Source organism: Lagenorhynchus albirostris, chromosome 5, assembly GCF_949774975.1.
Source record: "Lagenorhynchus albirostris chromosome 5, mLagAlb1.1, whole genome shotgun sequence".
NCBI lineage: Eukaryota > Metazoa > Chordata > Mammalia > Artiodactyla > Delphinidae > Lagenorhynchus > Lagenorhynchus albirostris.
Genome location: NC_083099.1, coordinates 87,545,992 through 87,565,674, shown reverse-complemented (window position 1 = coordinate 87,565,674; position 19,683 = coordinate 87,545,992). Strand labels below are relative to the sequence as shown.

The window sequence follows — 19,683 nt, the reverse complement described above, 5'->3', positions numbered from 1 at the left end:
ATCCACTATGGCTTTTTGAGTATATAAAAAATGTAAGTAAAACAGAAGACCAAATGATGACGACCAGATGATATAGATTTAAAGTGATAATGGTCTGAACTAGAATGGGCATATGTAGAAATTGAGAGTTCTGTGTGTGACAGAAGCCTCAGCAGGGTTGTCTGCCTAAATGTGGAGGAATAAATAAAATATTTTTATAAAACTATCACACAAGGGCTTTCCAGGTTTTCTTTTTCTAGTTATTACCTAAAAATTTTTACCAGCTGCCATGATTGTATTATAGTACTGAGCAATAATGTTAACAATGTTTGTTAATATTTGAGTGCCTCTGATGTGCCTGGCACTATTCTAAACTAGTAAATGTATTATCTCATTTAACCCTCCCCAAAACACAATGGTATAAGTACTGTCATTATCCCCATTTTACAGATGAAGATACTGAAGCACAAAGAGGTTAATTAACTTGCCCAAAGTCGTGCAGAAAGTGAAACAACCTAAACAGTCAGCTGCAAAGCCCAAGTCTTACTGCCTCTGAGAGTACATGACGGGTACTCAATAAATGTCGTTAGACATTGAATAAATCCCTTCTAGTGTGAAGCTGGTATTGCTGCTATGAAAAGGTCAATATGACAGCTATGCCTATATTAATCTTTCCTTCTCTGGACCAGTGCTTTCTGAGAAATGCTGCCTCCAGAAGTGGGGCTGACATTTCCTCAGTTGGAAATAAATTGGAGAAAAAGACCCTCCTCCATTCGTTACTCCTTTTCCTCTCAACATCATTATACTCTAATTCTTATTGCCCAGAGATATGTACAGAATCCATACAAAACTCCAGTGCTCTCCCTTGAATCCTAGGAAATTCTGGACATTACATCTTTCTCACAACCATTCACCTGGGACGGACTTTACAGGTTGTTAAAGAATTTCTCAATTTTTTCCACTCCTGTCACCCATAAGTCAAGGGTAGCCTCCTTGATGACTGACTTACCTTGGTATGTGTTTATTCAGTTTTCCCCCTTTTGGGTGAGGTATGTCTGGGGAAAAGCTATTGGACGTCCTATTCAGTTCATTTCCTAATTATTGAGTGTCTGTGGACACACCACATGATGTGTGATGAGCTCTGTCCTGCCTACTGTCATCTTCCCCCAAAGGAGTCTTGCAGATCCTTTCTGGACTAGTAATCCAGCAATACACATTACCTTTAGTCCTTCAGTGAGCACATGTTCCCCAAACTATCTGCCTTCCATGGGAAAACAGTTGTATGTAGAAATTAAGATTTCACACCACACATCTCCTTTACGTTGACCTGAGGGTCAATACCCACCTTATCCTGACATTGGGGGTTGATGAGGCTGACTTGGATGTGTTTAGATGTATTTGCTGACCTATATTCTTTTAAGTGCAATTTTCCAGTCAATGCCATTGTGGGTTTAAAGCCTCTTTGTGCTGCAGGTGAATGAATGGAGTACAATTACACATCTGTCAAGGAGACTGGGTAGTTATGTCAATAAATGCTATGTCAATAGAATGGAAGGCCAAGTGAAAATATTACTATTTGAGAATATAAGTTAAATTCTCAAGTTTAATTTTACATAAGAATAGGCAAAGTCTTAGACAATTGAGCTTGATGAACTCGATCACTATGACAGCAGCAGCCTGAACTTACAAATAAATTTTACCTCTGTTTTCAGTTGAATAAATAAACTGAACTGGGTAGATTAGAAAAAATAATTTTCTTTTGCCCCATCATTCCCTGTCCAAATGAGCTCTGTTGAATTTCTGCCTAGCCTCTGAAAGAAATTTTAGGTAATTTTTTTCCTTGGCTTTTTTGGTGATTTTCATATAATAAATATTATCTGGTCCCTTTCAGCCACAAGAACAGATTTGTGTCAATAATTTAAAAAGCTTGTCAATGTAATGTCAAAATTGCAAAAGTTAATTCAGTTCAGAACTCCTCTCCCTCCTTCCCACCAACTGTGGGTCTACCTCAGCTGTGGAAGCCTGGGATGTGAGGTTGTGTCTTTTATGTCTCGGGGTGGGGGTGGGGGAGTGGGTAAGGGACAGACATGGGAGATGTCTTTGAGATTTCCTGGCTCCATCCTGTTCTCCAGTCCTAGTTGTTGGCTTGACTGTCTCTTTGGAGATCATATAATGGGGGAAAAAGAGGAGGGGTAGGTAAGGAAAGACCTTCCTTGTCAGGCTGACTGTAATCTGACTTAGGTGCCCTAAGGCTGGGGAAAATAAAAATTGCCATCTTGACCTCATGGGGCACTTTGGCAGATTTCAGAAATCTGTGACTGAGCTGTCCCCTTGATGGGCCATGCTTCTCTTGCGGTCTCCTGCGTTCCTCCCCTCCCTGCCTGTTAGCTTCTGGGGCTTTGTCAGCTTGGGAGCTTTTTTGTTCCTCTTAGTATTTTTTCCTGGGTGAGATTTCTTTTTGTGGCATTCTGTTTTGTCTGGGAAAACATGTACCTTGGCCTCCTGTTTGGGGAAGTGCTCTTTTTCCCCAGTATGGCCATATCTCTCTTCTCTATGCACATTTAGCACTGCTACTTAAGCATAGGCTCCCAATATAGCCTCTTTAGCCTGAGTAGGGCACTAGTCCCCTTTGTCCCAAACTCCAGTACACACAGGTCAAGAGATCTGAGTGCTGTATGGAACCCACACTTCATTTGGACTAAGGTAAGGGAGCATATTCTTCTTTCCCTCATCCATGAAAAGGGACTTGACTCATAGCACCCCAACTCTCTCCAAAGAAATCCTCACCAGGGCTGCTTTCATCCCCTTACATAGCCTTGAGGTGGATGATGGACCAGAACTGATGAACCCATTCTCCTCTATCTTCACATGTCCTTCATAGGTGGTCTAAAATTCTACTTTAGAATTGAGGATGACTTGCCCTGTAATATCATGCTTAGCCTTTGGGACCTCACCTAAAATGGAGGTACAAAGAGTCCCATTTGAAAATTCTGCTCTGCATTATCCGTTAAAATTAAAAGAAATTCAGTGACACCAGCAACAACAAAAAAGAAATTAAGAAAACAACCTCATTCACAATAGCATCAAAAAAGAGTAAAATACTGAGGGATAAATCTGAGCAAGAAAGTGAAATATCTGTACACTGAAAAATGTAAAACATTGATGAAAGAAATTGTAAGACATGCAAACATGTGAAAAGACATCCGATGTTCATGGATTGGAATAATTAATATTGTTAAATTGTCCACACTACTCAAAGCAATATACAGATTCAATTCAGTCAGTCCCTATCAAAATTCCAATGGCATTTTTCACAGAAACAGAAAGAACAACCCTAAAATTCATATTCACAAAGGACACCAAATAGCCAAAGCAATGTTGAGAAAGAAGAACAGAGTTGGAGGTATCACACTTCCTGATTTCTCACTATACTACAAAGATGTAGTAATCAAAATAGTATGGTACATGCATAAACAGACATGTAGGCCAACGGAACAGAATAGAGAACCCAGAAATAAACCCAAGCAAATATGGTCAACTAATTTTCAACAAAGGCACCAAGAATGCACACTGAGAAAGGATAGTCTCTTCAATAAATGGTGCTTAGGAAACTGGATATCCACATGCAAAAGAATGAAATTGAACCCTTTTCTTATACCATACACAAAAATCACCTCAAAATAGATTAAAATTTTAAATATAAGACCCGAAACTGTAAAACTCCTAGAAGAAAACATAGGGAGAAAGCTCTTGACATCAGTTGGCCTCAGCAATGACTTTTTTGATATGACACCAAAAGTTCAGGCAACAACAGCAAAAATAAACAAGTGGACTACATCAAACTAAAAAAAAATTTCTGCACAGCAAAGGAAACAATCAACAAAATACAAAACAATCTATGGGAGAAAATATTTGCAAATCATATATCTGATAAGGGGTTAATATCCAAAATATATAAGGAATTTATTCAATTCAATAGCAAAAAACAAGAAACCACCTGCTAAAAAATGGACAAAAGACCTGAACAGACATTTTTCCAAAGAAGACATACAAATGGCCAAAAGGTATACGTAAAGGTGCTCAAGATCAGTAATTATTAGGGAAATGCAAATCAAAACCACAGTGAAATATCACCTCACACCTGTTAGAATGGCTATCATCCAAAAAATTAAAGATAAGCGTTGGCAAGGATATGGAGAAAAGAGAACCCTTGTACACTGTTGACGGGAGTGTAAATTGATGTAGCCTTTAATAGAAAACAGTATGAAAAACATGGAAAATGGTTTTCGAAGTTCCTCAAAAATTTAAATGTAGAACTATGATTTGATCCAGCAACCTCACTTTTTGGTATATACAGAAATGAAATGAAAGCCACCTCTAAGGGATATCTGTGCTCCCATATTCACTGTACTATTCACAGTAGCCAAGATATGGAAACAGCCTAAGTTCCCATTGATAAAAAATATATATTTATGTATGTGTGTGTGTATATATATATATGTATGTGTGTATATATATATATATATATATATATATGTTATTCGACCTTAAAAAAGGAGATCCTACGATATGCAACAACATGGATGAACGTTGAGGACATTATGCTAAGTGAAATAAGGTAGACACAGAAAAGGACCTACGTGATCTCACTTATATGTGAAATCTAAAAAGAGTCAAATACATGGAAGCAAAGAGTAGAACGGTAGTTACCAGGGCTGGGGAGGTAGAGGAAATATTGGTCAAAGTGTACAAAGTTGGAGTTAAGTAGGATTAGTAAGTCTAGAGATCAAATGTATAGCATGATGACTATAGTTAATAATACCGTATTGAATATTGGGAATTTGCTAAGAGTGGATTTCACATGCTCTCATCACACACACACACAAAAGTAACCATGTGAAAAGAGACAACATGTTAACAGGCTGAGTATAGTAATCACTTCACTATGTATATGTCTATCAAATCATCATGTGTACACATATACAATTTTATTTTAAAAATTTGTAAGTAAAATAAAATAAATTCATTGAAAATGAAGCAAACATGATGAGGTGATGGTTTACGCACTGAGATGGCCCACAGAAAGCTGTAGTTCTTGGCAACGGTGTGATCGATTGACAGGTAATAAACAGAGTTCTAAAAACATGGCCAAGGTGAGGATGCTTGAAGAAAATGCGGAAAGACAAGAGAAAGAAGAAAAGGAAGAGTGTTAGCATGGGTACTGCCTTCCTTAATGGGTTATTAAAAGCAACAGAGGACACTCGGCATGTAAAACACCAGGTAGTATAGTACCCGGTTCATAGTGTCAAAATGTTACGTTTTATTATTAGTTCCGTTAAATCCCTTTGGGAACATGGTAGGAACCCAAGGTAGGAAATAAAGTGGTTGAGAAATTAACCAGTCTGTCTTTGTTTAAATTGTTTGGTGTGTGTGCGTTTGTGTGTGTGTGTGTGTGTGTGTGTGTGTGTGTGTGTTTTAATAAAAAAAAAAAAACTAGAATTATGTATCTACTTCTACTTGAGATGGATTCGGATGTCAATGAAACCCGCATGATCTTATGAGTGGAGGAGGAAAGTGGGCAGTGAGAAAAAGCAGATATATATAAAGTTGGCCTGAAAGGTCACATGTTATATCCAATTTATTATATTCCCACTACTCTACTCTCCCCCTTGCTCACTGGGTTTCACCCAAATCGGCCTCTTTGCTGTTCCTCTAACATGACCCGGGTGCTCCCACCTCAGGGCCTTTTCACTCATTCCCTCTGCCTGGAAATTCTTCCCCCCAAAATCCACATGGCTCACACCTCATCTTCTCCCAGTCTTTGTTCAAATGTCACCTTCTCAATGTGGGGCTTTCCATGACCAACTCATTTTAAACTGTAACACCCTCTATCTCACTTCCTGTCCTCTTTCCCTGTTTTATTTTTCTCCTTAGTGTCTTTTAACATCTTGTATAATTGACTTGTCTGGCTTTTCCCCACAAGAAAGTAAATCCCATGAGGGCAGGACTTTTTGGTCTGATTTGTCTACTGATGTCTCTCCATTGCCTAGAACAGTGATAACACATGGTTCTCAGTAAGTATTGATAACTCCATAAACATTTGGGGGTGGGGTAAGGATATTTTCTAAAGTACAAAGAAGAAAGTGATTAACAAGGGAAGGGTTTTAGAAAGAGCAGAAGAAGGCTCCCTGAAGAAAAAGGCACCTGGTCACAGCCCAAAGACTGGCTAGTCTCATGACAGGAAACTAAGAGGTGATGATGGGAGAGAGGAGAGAGGAGAGAAGCAGAGGATATAAAGGCCTTCTGTTTTGAGTGGTTGTGTGTTAGGGACCATGACTGAGCTCTTCCACGGCTAAACCTTGGTTCTCAAAGATTTCCCCCCAATTAATCTGCCTTGGGCTCTCTAGCGTTTCCTTCCATGCTGTTAACAAGGCTAACTATACTTTTTTTTTTTTTTTGGTACACGGGCCTCTCACTGCTGTGGCCTCTCCCGTTGCGGAGCGCAGGCTCCGGACGCGCAGGCTCAGCGGCCATGGCTCACGGGCCCAGCCGCTCCGCGGCATGTGGGATCTTCCCGGACCGGGGCACAAACCCGCGTCCCCTGCATCGGCAGGCGGACTCTCAACCACTGTGCCACCAGGGAAACCCCTTTTTTTTTTTAATTTAAAAAAATTTTTATTTTATTGAAGTATAGTTGTTTTACAGTGTTGTGTTAATTTCTACTATACAGCAAAGTGATTCAGTTATACATAAATATACATTCTTTTTCGTATTCTTTTTCCATTATGGTGTATCACAGGATATTGAATGCAAATGAACTTATCTACAAAACAGAAACAGACTCACAGGCATAGAGAATAGACTTGTGGGTGCCAATGGGGAGGGGCAGTGGGGAAGGGGTGGATTGGGAGTTTGAGACTAGCAGATGCAAACTATTATGTACAATGGATAGACAACAAGGTCCTACTATACAGCACAATGAACTATATTCAATAGCCTGTGATAAATCATAAAGCCTAACTACACTTTAAGGCTACCAGAGTGGATTGAATATAATCTTTGGTGTCAGACAGGCTTGGGTTCAGTTCTTATCTCTGCCACCTACTAGCTCTGTTACCCAGGGCAAGTTATTTCACTTCTCTAATACTGCTTTCTTATATTAAAAGAAAACAGAAGTAATATTTTCTAGTTCACATGGTTATTAAGAGTATGAAATGTAAAAATGCATAAAGAGCAACTCTAAAGCTAAGGTTCACACACTCCAGTCCAAGAAGTAGGCCGGGATCAAAAGAAGAGTCCAGTGAGCAAAATTAATCTTGAAATAAATTAGTACTTTTACTTGTATTTTTTAATTCCTTGAAGGAGGAAGCAATGACCAAATCAATATTTCTTTTTTGTTGTTGTCATTATCATTTTATCCTTTATTGTCCATTTACATCACAACTGCTCACCTGTCTTCTTTATTTGGCACATAGTAGTCGATGTTAAATAATTAAATTGTTTGGAAAATATTTCAATATTTCCCCCAAATTAATCCACACGGGGCCTCTAGCATTTCCCTGCCTTTCCCTCTCCAGCAGTGAGAGGGATGGTCACTGGGAAGATGACAAGAGTCCAGGTTAAGAGATTGGGTTTTGCTTCCTAATGTCACAAGGAGCCAACCAGAATTAGCTCTTATAGAACATATCTCTGTTTCCCCCATCCGACTCAGAACTGTCTTCTGAGTTGATTGGAGCTGTCTTCTGACTTCATTAAATTTCTGGTGGTAACATAAAGGGGTAATTTTTAACATTAGTGAAAAAGCATTTTAAGTTTTAATAGAAATGGGCTTCAAAAGGTTTCAAATCTCGTCTAACCTCATGGCAGTTTATGAATTAATATAGCAAACCATTTTGTACTAAGCAGTGTTTTCCTCTAAACCCCCTCTTCTTTCCTGGAAACCAAGGATCATTATTTTGTACCTCTGAACATGTACAAGGTTAAATAACAATAAACATTCAAACTGAAGAAGAAATAAACAACCAGCAAACAAAGCAAACAACTCTCTATCACTGGGTTTGGCATATTACTTGCCTACATAGTATTTCATAATATAAAACCAACTACTGAATGCTGAAGAGGTTTTGCCATATTGTGAGTATAAACATAACCTTAAAACAGAAAAGACAAAAAGCAAGTATGGCTTATTCGCATGCTGAAATATGTAATACAAATCTTTTAAAGACTTGACTGAAAGGAATATGAAAGCAAGTCTTATAAAATGCTGTACTTGATGTCAAGAGATTGGCAGATACATATGTCCTCTTATAGTTACAGAATCTCTAGGTCAGGCTCTAGGAAGGGATTGCTTTCAGAAACAGAAATAAAACAAAAGAAAACAGCTCAGAGAAACAAGCAGCGTTGACTGCCACCAGCATGCCACAGGTTGATCACTGTTCTGCTGCTGCTGAGGCCATGGACGTGCACTGTGACAACACTCAGTTCAGTTCAACACACAGAACAAACACTTCTGAGGGCTTGTAAAGGCCCAGCCCTGGAATAGACAAGTACCACACATTACTAATTCTAAACCACAGTGTGTAGACCACCCCAGGGCCTTTGCACTTGCTGTGTGCTCTACCCTAAAGCTCCCACAGCCCCTCCCCTGCCTCCATTCTCCCTCTACATTCCTCAGGGCAGCCTTCCTGGGACTCTGACTAGGCCTTCTCTCCTTCAAATGTTCTCATGTTTGGATTGGTTTATGTGATTCTCTGGTTAATGTCCATATCCTCCATGAACTTAAACTCCAGGGAAGCTAATCATTGTATCCCCAGTGCCAAGTACAAGGCCTGGAAGATAGAGGCTCCCAAATGCTTGGTGAATAAGTGAAAGAATGTAGGCCGGGAGTAGCAAGAGATAACAATGTTGAGATTGTTAGAGGTTGTGTCATGTAATGCCAAGAGGCCTTAACCTTGAACCATCGTGTAAAGCTATCTCTGGCTGGCTTCAGCTCTGACTTCTGCATGATGGACAAAATTCCAGATTAAAGGGATCATTCTTTCAATAACCTGTGCAACTTGGCACAGACCCTTAGGCCAAGACCAAAACAAAATTCAGCTGGAGACGAATAAGACTGAAATGACCTTGGGCTCCCTCAAGATAGTGATAGCTGTCATTGATCCCTTTGTTCCCAGAAGCTATGGCACTGATTCAGCCCTCAACAAACTCCACAGGCCTGCCTGTGAGAGGAAGTGCAGAGCTGTTATCTAAACCAGGCAAGAGACAGAGTGAGGCAAAGATCAAGGCAGCATTCATGCCCGAGGCAGTGTTCCTCTTCCCATGGTCCAGGAACAACACTCGCTAGATGGAATCAAACGAATGAATTCTTCCCCTGCAGTAAATCTGCAGTAAGTAAGGATTTATGTCACATTATTTTCTGACCTCTAGAAGAGAACATTTAAACAGTCCTTTTAATACAAATGAAATTCCCAGTTATCATACTTCATCAGGATTCCAGTGAATCCTGCCAGGATTAAATCATATGTTACTAATCAGTGCTAGCACCCAGTGTGGGCAATTGGAAAATGTCTGTTCCTTCTAAGTAAAAAGTATTTTCAAAGGTGGCTGGCAGTTGCATATTAGACTGAGATTTCTAGGTGATGGTGGTAGCTCACAAATATATACAAAGTTCTCTGATTTTTGCTTCCTCGTTCTTTTTCTTCATCATCATCGTCACCATTGTTATGATGTATCACCACTGTAAAAACATTCCTTTCTGCTTTCACTTACTAAGTCACTTGGTGAACACTGTGAAGGTCAGTTCTCCCAGTGAGAGGAAGAGAGTGGGGGAGGGAGGAAGAATGAATGATGCTTGCCCATGGGAAGGGAGATAAGAGATGAGACTATGACTGATGAGACTATGACTGACAATGAAAGCCACACTTTCTCCTCTACAGGGAACAGAGTTCCAGAGTAAAGGGATAATTCTTTCTTTTATCCTTCTGAGAATTGTTTAAAATGTGGATAGTCTTTGTTCTTTTTCCCTTCCCCTCCTCACTTCCTCTTTCACCTTTTCTTCCTATATTAATTAGGAGGAGCACATCATATCTCTCAGTATCCCACGGTATCCAATGATTACTTATGGCTAGTTTTCTTCTACGCATTTTTTACTTTGTCTTGTACGGTTACGAGGTAAACTTACAAAATTTAAAAAATAGATAACTGAAGAAATTATTGCAAAGAGGGACAAAGATAAAGCCATCTCGATGAGAGAAAGAAATTCAGATTCACTCTGTGATCCATAGGTTCTTAAAATCGTAATGAGCCAGTTGCAGAGGAGAAGCACAGCTGCTCTTGATGCAGAGACTTCCTGGGCCTTCCTCTAGAGGGCGTGGTGGAGCACAGCCAGCCAAATGCTCACAGGGAGTGAACAGCGGCTGACCTCCTTGCTATTCGACTGCCGGCCAGGGTGGGCCAGTGGGAGAATGCCAGGGCTCAATTCCCTAAGAGCAGTTCTGGGGTGTCCAGGAATGTTATCCCAATACTCAGTTTGAGACAATCTGAGCTTGCCCTACAGCTACTTCGTGTATCCTGCCACCAGTCTTTTGGTGCATTTTTTCCTGCCATTTGTCTTGATGAGCAGTAGGAGGCAGTGAGCTGGAAGTTACAGTGACTGCACGAGAATCTGAGCCACGGGGGCTCAGTGAGGTGGAAGAGGAGAGCTGCAGGTGACTCTGCCAGTAGGCATCAGTCTGCCATCAGAGAGCTAATGCCCAGCACGCTGCCGTTCTCTTCACCCCAGACAGCCCTTTTCTGGTGCAGCCTTTTGGAATGTAGTTCTTGACTTGGGCCAGCCTGGGGAGGGAGGGATTGATTACCTGGAATCAGAGTCCTTCTAGAAAGACCAAGGAAAGTGGGTCAATGGTAGAACTCATCAGGAGATTCGTCTATTGCTACGATATGCTTGTGTTTTCAGCACCTGAACTAAACTGCAGATGACCTGTTATATAACTTCTAAGATTACTTTTTAGTGCTTACCTCATGCCAGGCATTCTTCCATGAGAATTCATACAAGTGATGATTTCTCAATCATCACAGTCACCCTATAGAAAAGTACTGTTATTTTACACACGAGGAATACAAGAAAGAGAGACAGGTCCATAGACTTTACCAAGATCATACATTTAACTTAGAACTAAGCAAGGCTTCAGCTCACGGTATCTGGCTCTGGAATTCATGCTTTTAATAGCTAAGCTACACTGCTTTTGCCCGTCTCCAAGTGGTTTGCAAATCTGTCTCTTAGGCTTTGTATGCAAGTCTAATACAATGGCTTCCTAGCAGTTAAGAGCTAGAAGGGAATCTGTCTTCTTGGTAGCATTTGACTGCACTGACCCAGCGTTTGGCACATAGCGCTCACTCACAAATATTTGCTGAATTGGACTGACTGGCCCTGCGTCTGGAAACCCTCTGTCACCTTGGCTTCTCTAAGCCATAGCCCCTGACTTTCTTCCTGCCTCCCTGGGGTCCTCCTTTTCAATCTCCTTTTCTCCTGCCAGTACCTTACATGGAAGTGGTCCTCATCGTTCCATGCTAGGCCCTCTTCTCTTCTGCCAGGACCCATCTTCTTTGGCACTCTCAGTTACTCCAATTACTGTCTACGTGCTGATGTCTCACAAATACTCATTTGCAGCCTAATTTTACTCCTAAGATTCAGACTCACATGCTCAACCCTGTGGAATTGAATGTCTCATATGCACTCAGAATCAATCTGTCCAAAGTTTATTTCATCTTCGTGCCTCTTGCCCTTCCAAAGCTATTTTTTCTGTTTATTTTCTCAGATAATGATGCCTTGATCCAAAACTCTGCCCAAGCTGGAAAACTGGAAGTTATTTTGACTTCTCTGTCTTCCTAATTTCCTACATTCAGCCATTTACCAAGCCTGTAGAGCCCACTCTTGAAACCTGTCCACTTCTCTTCTTCCCCACAGCCTTCATGCTATAGTCCAGGCCACCCTTCACTTACCCTGGGGTCAGAGCATCTGTTAAGGACTAGTTGGATATTATTCCTCCATGGAATCTTAAGGATGTAGCTTCTTCTTACTTCTCTATCCTCGTCCCTGTTCTTCTCACAGAGTGCCTTCAACATTCTGATCGGGCTTCAGTTCTCTCCCACTTTTTCTGTCCACACTGCTTGGAACATTCTGCTCCTTGCTTGCCCCCTTTCTCCAACTTGTCTGGCTAATTCTTGTCACCCTTCAAGCCTAGTTGATACGTCACTTCCTCCAGAAAGCTCTGAGCTCACATGTCTTCGTTGTTTATGTGTTCCTCCTCTGGAATCCCACAGCACAGTGCATTTTCTCTACCATAGTACTTATCTTCTACTGCAATTCTCTTTATACTATTTGTGAGGGAAAGAAAAACTACAGTAACAACAAATTCCAACATTTCATTTTGTTTGTTTATACTTGATATAATACAAATTTATTTATCCTAACAGAAAGAACCAATAAAAGGACAAGCAAGTAGCTGAGTGCTCTGTTCTGTAACCCATGCTGTGGCAGCCCTATCACATTTAAGTTGTGATTTCCAAGTCACTCTATGTCATAATACCTGGATAGTACATGAGGGAAGATCATGGAGGATCATATGTGGGATATTTTATAGGACAAGCCTTGAAGTGACAACCATCACTCCCATTCACAGTCCATTGCCTGGGACTTGGTACATGGCCACCACACCTAACTGCATAGGAGGCTAGGAAGTGTAGTTTCTCTGTACCAGAAAGAAGAGGACTGGGTTTGGTGGCCAACCAGTAATCTGCCATATTGACCTTTATTCTCACTAAATTGTATACTCCATAAGGGCAGGGGCAAAAACTCTCATTCTCTGCACTTTGTCTCCAATACTAGTGCATAGTGGGAACTCGATAAGTATTTGTTGGATAAATGAAGCTGTGCATATCCTGTCTTTAAAACACTTTTTTCTGCCCATCCTGCTGCTGGCTGCCCATTTTCATTCCTCATACAGCATCATGTGAGACAGCCTATGACACATCTCCCCGTATCTAACTGTATTCATGGAGCTGGTGTGTGGTATGTCTTTGGTGTTCATTGGTAGGCTACATTGTAGAACGATTGTTGTTGGTCATCTCTTATGTGAGCTTCTTATGAACCACAATGCCATTTATTTATTTATCTTATATATACTTCTTTCAGAGATTTGATTACCCGTGTTTTTTATTTAAGGCATGCCCTTTCCCAGAATCGAGGTACCTGGGAAGTTGCCAGGCTATTCACTACTAACTAAAGCTTGAGGGTGAATGAGCATATTGGCTGCCATACTGTAAGGATGTTGTTGAGAATATTGTACACATTTTATAGTATCTTTTTTATAAAGACTGGGGAGAAAATTTTTTTAATCATAATAAAAAGAATAGCTGTGTTTCTCTTAAAATTGACTGTATTTATCTTATAATGTTCATCAGTGGCATAACATACACTTATATATATATATTTATTTACAGATATTTGATTTTTTTAAAATTTTATTTATTTTTGGCTGCGTTGGGTCTTTGTTGCTGTGTGCAGGTTTTTTCTAGTTGTGGCGAGCAAGGGCTACTCTTCGTTGCGGTGCATGGGCTTCTCATTGCAGAGGCTTCTCTTTTTGCAGAGCACGGGCTCTAGGCGTGCAGGCTTCAATAGTTGCAGCATGTGGACTCAGTAGTTGTGGCTCATGGGCTCTAGAGCACAGGCTCAGTAGTTGTGACGCACGGGCTTAGTTGCTCCGCGGCATGTGGGATCTTCCCAAACCAGGGATCGAACCCGTGTCCCCTGCATTGGCAGGCAGATTCTAAACCACTGCGTCACCAGGGAAGTCCAATGGCATAACATACACTTTTATTTTTTAGCATTGTTACTAGAAAGTTCTGACCAAATGTGCAGTCCATATCTACTAAGAGAACACTACATCCAGAAATGCATTTTATGTAATATCCCCAGTCAGGTTTCAACAAAACTCAACATTCTTTTTCTAACTTCATTTTTCCTTGCCCTTGTTTTCTCTTTCTATCCACTTCTTTTATCTTCTTGCACTTGCATATTTATGTAAGCCACCATGAACATGTTTTGGAACAAAGAAGAAATACATATAAATAAAAAATCTATTAAAGATTTGTCTTCCCTAGAGACATATAAACATGTTTCAGTGTGCTGTGGTAGGGTATTTTTCTTCTTCAATCTACCTTGCTTTATGTCCAGAGATATTTTCAAATGAATATGAATTAGTCTTTCATTTTGGGGGGAAGGGAGGGAGGAGAATGGGAATTATGATGGCTTATAAAGATGGAGATGATTTTGAAAGCTAAGAATTGAAGTAAATATGAAACCATATTTAGTATGTGAAACTATTATATACAATTGTGAAGATTTACTACAAGATAAGTTCCATGAGGGTGAGGACCTTGTCTTCATTGTTCATTGCATGTCGAATAGTCTTGCACACAGTAGACGCTAAAACAACATATTTTGAAAGTGTGAATATTGGGTGTATAACCACAAGCATAGAACTTTGGAACTCAGTTTCATAATTTATAAAATGAAGCCATTAGAGTATGTATTCACTAAGATTCTTTCCAACTCTTAACACTCCATGCTCTACGTGCCACCCTTGTTAAGCATAGTGGCATATTTAAACATGTGAAAGTAAATACCTATGACAATTTGGGAATATTTTTTCAAAGTAGGTTATCCAGCTCCATCTTCAACAGCCCTTGTAGATGTGACTACATCGACTCCAAACGTCACCCCTCCAAGTACTCCAAGTGAGTATAGCAAGGCTTTCCTCATGTGACTTAAAAGAGACAACACAACACTACAGCTATGATAATATTGAGGTTTGGGCAAAATGCTATCTTTTTTTCATTTGATGTTGATATTTTTGTTTTGAGTTACTCTGTGGCGAGTTATAATCTGGTGACTCTATATTGATATGCCAATCACTGTAATCTTAAAAATATGGGTTGGTGATTTGTTATTATATTGTATTTTTCATTTGTCATGGGATTTTTAAGGTAATGTTAATCTTGACAATACTCCCAATGATCTGAGTTGGTGACAAGAACAGAAAAAGAAAGAAAATCAGTGACAAGTTGGCATTAAACATAAACTACAGACTTTTGCTTATTATGCCAGCCAGTGTTCCTGTGTAGCAAAGCATATTTTCAATTTCAGATTTCCCCAAAGTCATATAGTTTAAAAATTCAGCACATCAAAGTAAAATTAAATTACAGCCTTACAAGAAAGTGGAATTCTGAAACTTTTGTCTTTCAGCCAGCAATTACGACCTGACTACCTGAGGCTTCAGCTACTCCTGGACCTCCAGTGGGAAAGACGCCAAATACTGTAAGTGTAACTGTGAGTCCCTTGGAGTACTCTGGGCCTCATTCTTTTACCCAACACATATATTGAACAGCTACTGTGTGATTTGTTTATAATCAAATTAACAAATATTTACAAGGCATTGACAATTTTTAAAGCATTGTTGTAGTTGCTAGGGATATATCTGTAAACAAAACAGACCTAAGTTCCAAAATCTGGTGGAAGAGAGACAGACAAATAGTGATAAGTGAAACAGAAAAAATAAAGCAGAGAAGGGAGAGTGAGAATCAAGGGTGAGGGGGGCACTACCCTTCTAAATAGAGTGGTCTTGAAAGGCCTTACTGAGGAAGGCAACATCTGAGTGAAGTAGAGATAAAAAAGCGAACTATTAGTAGATCTGGGGAAAGAGGGAACTAGCTAGAATATGCATATCACTAAAAAAAAAAAAAAAAAGGAAAAGAGAGAGCCCAGCGTGAGGCACAGAAATGGTTTGTTACTTGTCATCTGACCAAGTAGCAGCAGGGTCTGCTGATGCTGCTTTAGCAGGTATTGACAGGATTTGAAAAGGAAATATACTGCCTCTTAGTGGTACAAGACAAAGATCAGCATGGTGGGAAGCAGCAAAGGATGTGTCTAAAGCGAAGAGAAACCTGGATGCCACAGGTGCAGGACTTCTGAATTTAACTCCCGGGCCCTTTGCCACAGAGTAAATGTGTATGTCCCTTTTAAAAAGCATTTAAGTTGTACATTGAAAACCTCTAAAAGTCTTTTATACCCACTGGCTCAGTCAGTCATCTCACTGTTCCTAAGGAACTTGTCCTTAGGAAATAAGTCAAAGAGAGAAAAGGAACCTGTGTAATATCACTCTTTGAGCATAATTTATTTATTTTATCTCTTTTATGGATGTCAGGTTCACAGATTTCGATTAATCACAATCTTTAATTCATGACACGGTTTCATTCTTAGTCTGGGCATGACGCTCTATAATTTAATGTAACACAATTCTCTCAGCAAATACGTTGATAATATAATAGACACCCATGAACTCAGTACCCAAATACAGGAATGAAAAGGCAGTATCAGAAGAGAGAGCACACAAAGAGATCCATAAGGCAGTGTAACCTAGATGTATGTCAAAGCTGGCATGCAGAGTACCGTAAAAAGAAGAGACTGTTCAGCAAGTGGACCCAGGAACGTTGATTTTTTATAAGAAAAGCATGTTAAAATGCACTCCCACCATGCACAGTACACAAAAATAAACTCCATGTAGTTTAAGATATTTGTGTCAAAAAGCTAAATATTAAAACATGTAATAAAATTAGGGTGAACTTCTTCCTGGCTTTGGGGTAAGAAAGGGCTAAAAAAGAGACACAAGGCCATAAAAACAATTGAAAAATTAGAATACAATAATATTAAGAACATTTTTTTCATCAAAAGACTCCTTAAAGACAGTTTAAAACAAGGCAAACTATAATCTGGGAGAAGATATTTGCCACACATACTTGAAAAAGGATCAAGAATATATAGTTAGCAAAGGTTCAAAACTTTATATCAAGAATATATAAAGAATGCCTACCAACCAAGTTTTAAAAAGACAAAAAGCAGTAGGAAATGAACAAATAGGCACATCACAAAAGATGAAACACAAGTAGCTAGAAAACATGTAGAGATTCTCAGCCTCTCTAACAATCAGGACATGCCAGTGAAGACTAAGCTCAGGAAGTCATTTTACACATAATCAACTTGCAAAAATTAAGTCTGGAATTGCCAAGTGTTATATAGGATGTAAATTAATACAATTTGTTATATGTTGCTGGTGAGGGTATTAATTGGTACCATCTCTTTCCACCACTTAAGCATTATGCTTTATAGCTGAAGAGTTTCATAGCAGACAATTCAACACTTCTACTCCAAGATAAATGCCCCCCAAAAAACAAGTTATTACATGTGTCCAGGAGATATGTACACAAACGTTGGGGGGAAAACACTACTCATAATAACAAAAAAACTGTAAATTATCTAAATGGTCATAGTTAGGAGGGTGGATAAATAAACTGTTATATAGTCATATCATAAAATACTATGGAGCAATGAAAAATGAGTGAATGGCAGCCACGTATGACAGCATGAATGAATCTTAATAACACTGTATTGAGTCAAAAAAGTAAACGCCAAGTGACAATATATGGGATGATATTTTAAAGTAAATTTTATTTTTTAAAATTTTAAAAATTTTAAAAATTTTTATTGAAATAAAGTTGATTTATAATGTTGTGTTAGCTTCAGGTATACAGCAAAGTGATTCAGATATATATAAATATATATTCTTTTTTCACATTCATATTTTTTATGAGATACTGAGTATAGCCCTGTGCTATTCAGTAGGTTCTTGTTGATTATCTATTTTATATATAGTAGTGTGTATATTTTAATCCCAAACACTTAATTTATCCCTCCCCTCTCATCCCCTTTGGTAACCATGTTTGTTTTCTACATCTATAAGTCTATTTCTGTTTTGTAAATAAGTTCACTAGTATCATTGTTTTAGATTCCACATATAAGCTATATCATATGATGTTTGTCTTTCTCTGATGTTTGGCCGGCTTACTTCACTTACTATGATAATCTCTAGGATTAAAAGCAAGTACAGCCAAACACTATATGGCTTAGACATAATAAGTGATAAAAATTTAAAATATATATAAGTAAGTGAATAATAGACAACATTCAGAACAGCGTTTGCTTTTGAATGGGCATACAAGCGATGGGACGAGGAGTAAATATTTATAGTGTCATTTTTAATAATTCCAAAATCTGTGTGTATGAGTTGGGGGTAGGATGAGATAATAACTCAATGGATGTTATGAAGCCAAACAAAACAATAGCCAAAATGTACTAAGCTACATAGAAAAGGGTAGAAGCTGGGAATTTTTTACCAATCAGATATTAATTGATAATAAAAAGCATTAGACTGGGGATGAAAGTTCATACTTAATAGATTAACATTTATCCTATGTTAAACATAAAATTGATGTTAACATAAAATTGAGTTGTTTATAATAAACTATGCTGAAACCCTACCTACACTAGTTGTCACCCTTTATTCTTGATACTATAATACAAGAAAGTTCCATGAGAGTGTTTTTTTGTTTGTTTACCTGTATCCACAGTGCCTGAGATAGTGCATGGTATTGAGTTGGTTCTCAACAAATATTGTTGAATCAATAAATGAATTAATACTTCTTGGTTACAGGGAAGGTAGATCATGTGACAATGGGGATAAAAATTTATTGGACAATGTTATAGGAAAAAGCTGAACAACTTAAATTTATGCTATGATTGCACATAAATTATCCCATATTTTAATTAGCATCTGATGTTTTCCTTTATTTATTTGAATTATTTGATTGTCTATTGAAATTATGCTAGAATATAAGATACACAAGAACAGGGACCTAAGCCTTTTTCTGTTGTTCACTGTAGTATTCTAACATCTGTAATAGTGGCAGGCAACAGTAGGTGCTCAGCGAATATTTGTTGAATGATTGAAAAGGTATGTGTACATTTGGGCAAGGAAGAAAACACACACACACAGTGAAAAGAAATGATCTGTTTAATTGAAAGTTTTGAGCTTTTTATTTATTTGTTTTATTTAAATTGTTATTACAATAGCATGTGTGCCCAGAATAAAATCCTTTTTACCCCGTGCAGCCCATCAATATAGATCAATGGCATAGAGGCCACCCAAGGTACTTTTTGCCCCAGAAACTAGAAAATTGAAAGGGTCTTGCTTGAAAGTGCTTCCTAATTTACACAAGTATATTCTTGGTCTTTTCAAAAGATTTCATAATGAAATGAACTATTGTAATCCTTCACATTTTCTGTCCTTCCCCACTTGAAAACTTCATCTATCCTCAGACATCTCTTTATCATTCTTACCATAAAAATAGCCTTAGAAATTGTGAAATCTAGGAAGGGACGCTAAAACCCAACAAACAATTTTTTTTCCTGGCAGTGAAAACCCACTTTTTTATTTATGCAGGAAGATCTTGTTAACCATTTGCCATTTTTCATCCATAAGCTTAGAGAAAAAATTCCCCACAGTGAGTTGCTCTATTTATAATCATTCACAAAAACACATTAGGATCCAACAAGTTAATATTGATTGCTCAGTCCCAAACTGTTTTTGAAACATGTTTCTACTCATTGGATTGGACTGCAGTATGACATCCAATATTAGATGATGCATTTGGCAAGATTCGTGTCAGGCATTGGTAATGGGATTTTTTTCTTCCAATATGTTTATTTCAATAGATTTATGAAATGTTCAGAGGGAAAAAAAGAATGATAAT

At 38.6% G+C, this 19,683-nt stretch overlaps 1 protein-coding gene across 1 annotated transcript in view; it reads left to right on the top strand.

Moving 5' to 3' along the window:
- Positions 1–19,683, top strand: part of CD96 (CD96 molecule) — an 85,329-nt gene that overhangs the window by 53,417 nt on the left and 12,229 nt on the right. Inside the window, 2 exon segments of the mRNA XM_060149047.1 lie at positions 14,698–14,775; positions 15,284–15,355. Of these exon segments, the coding sequence (XP_060005030.1) occupies positions 14,698–14,775; positions 15,284–15,355 (150 nt within the window).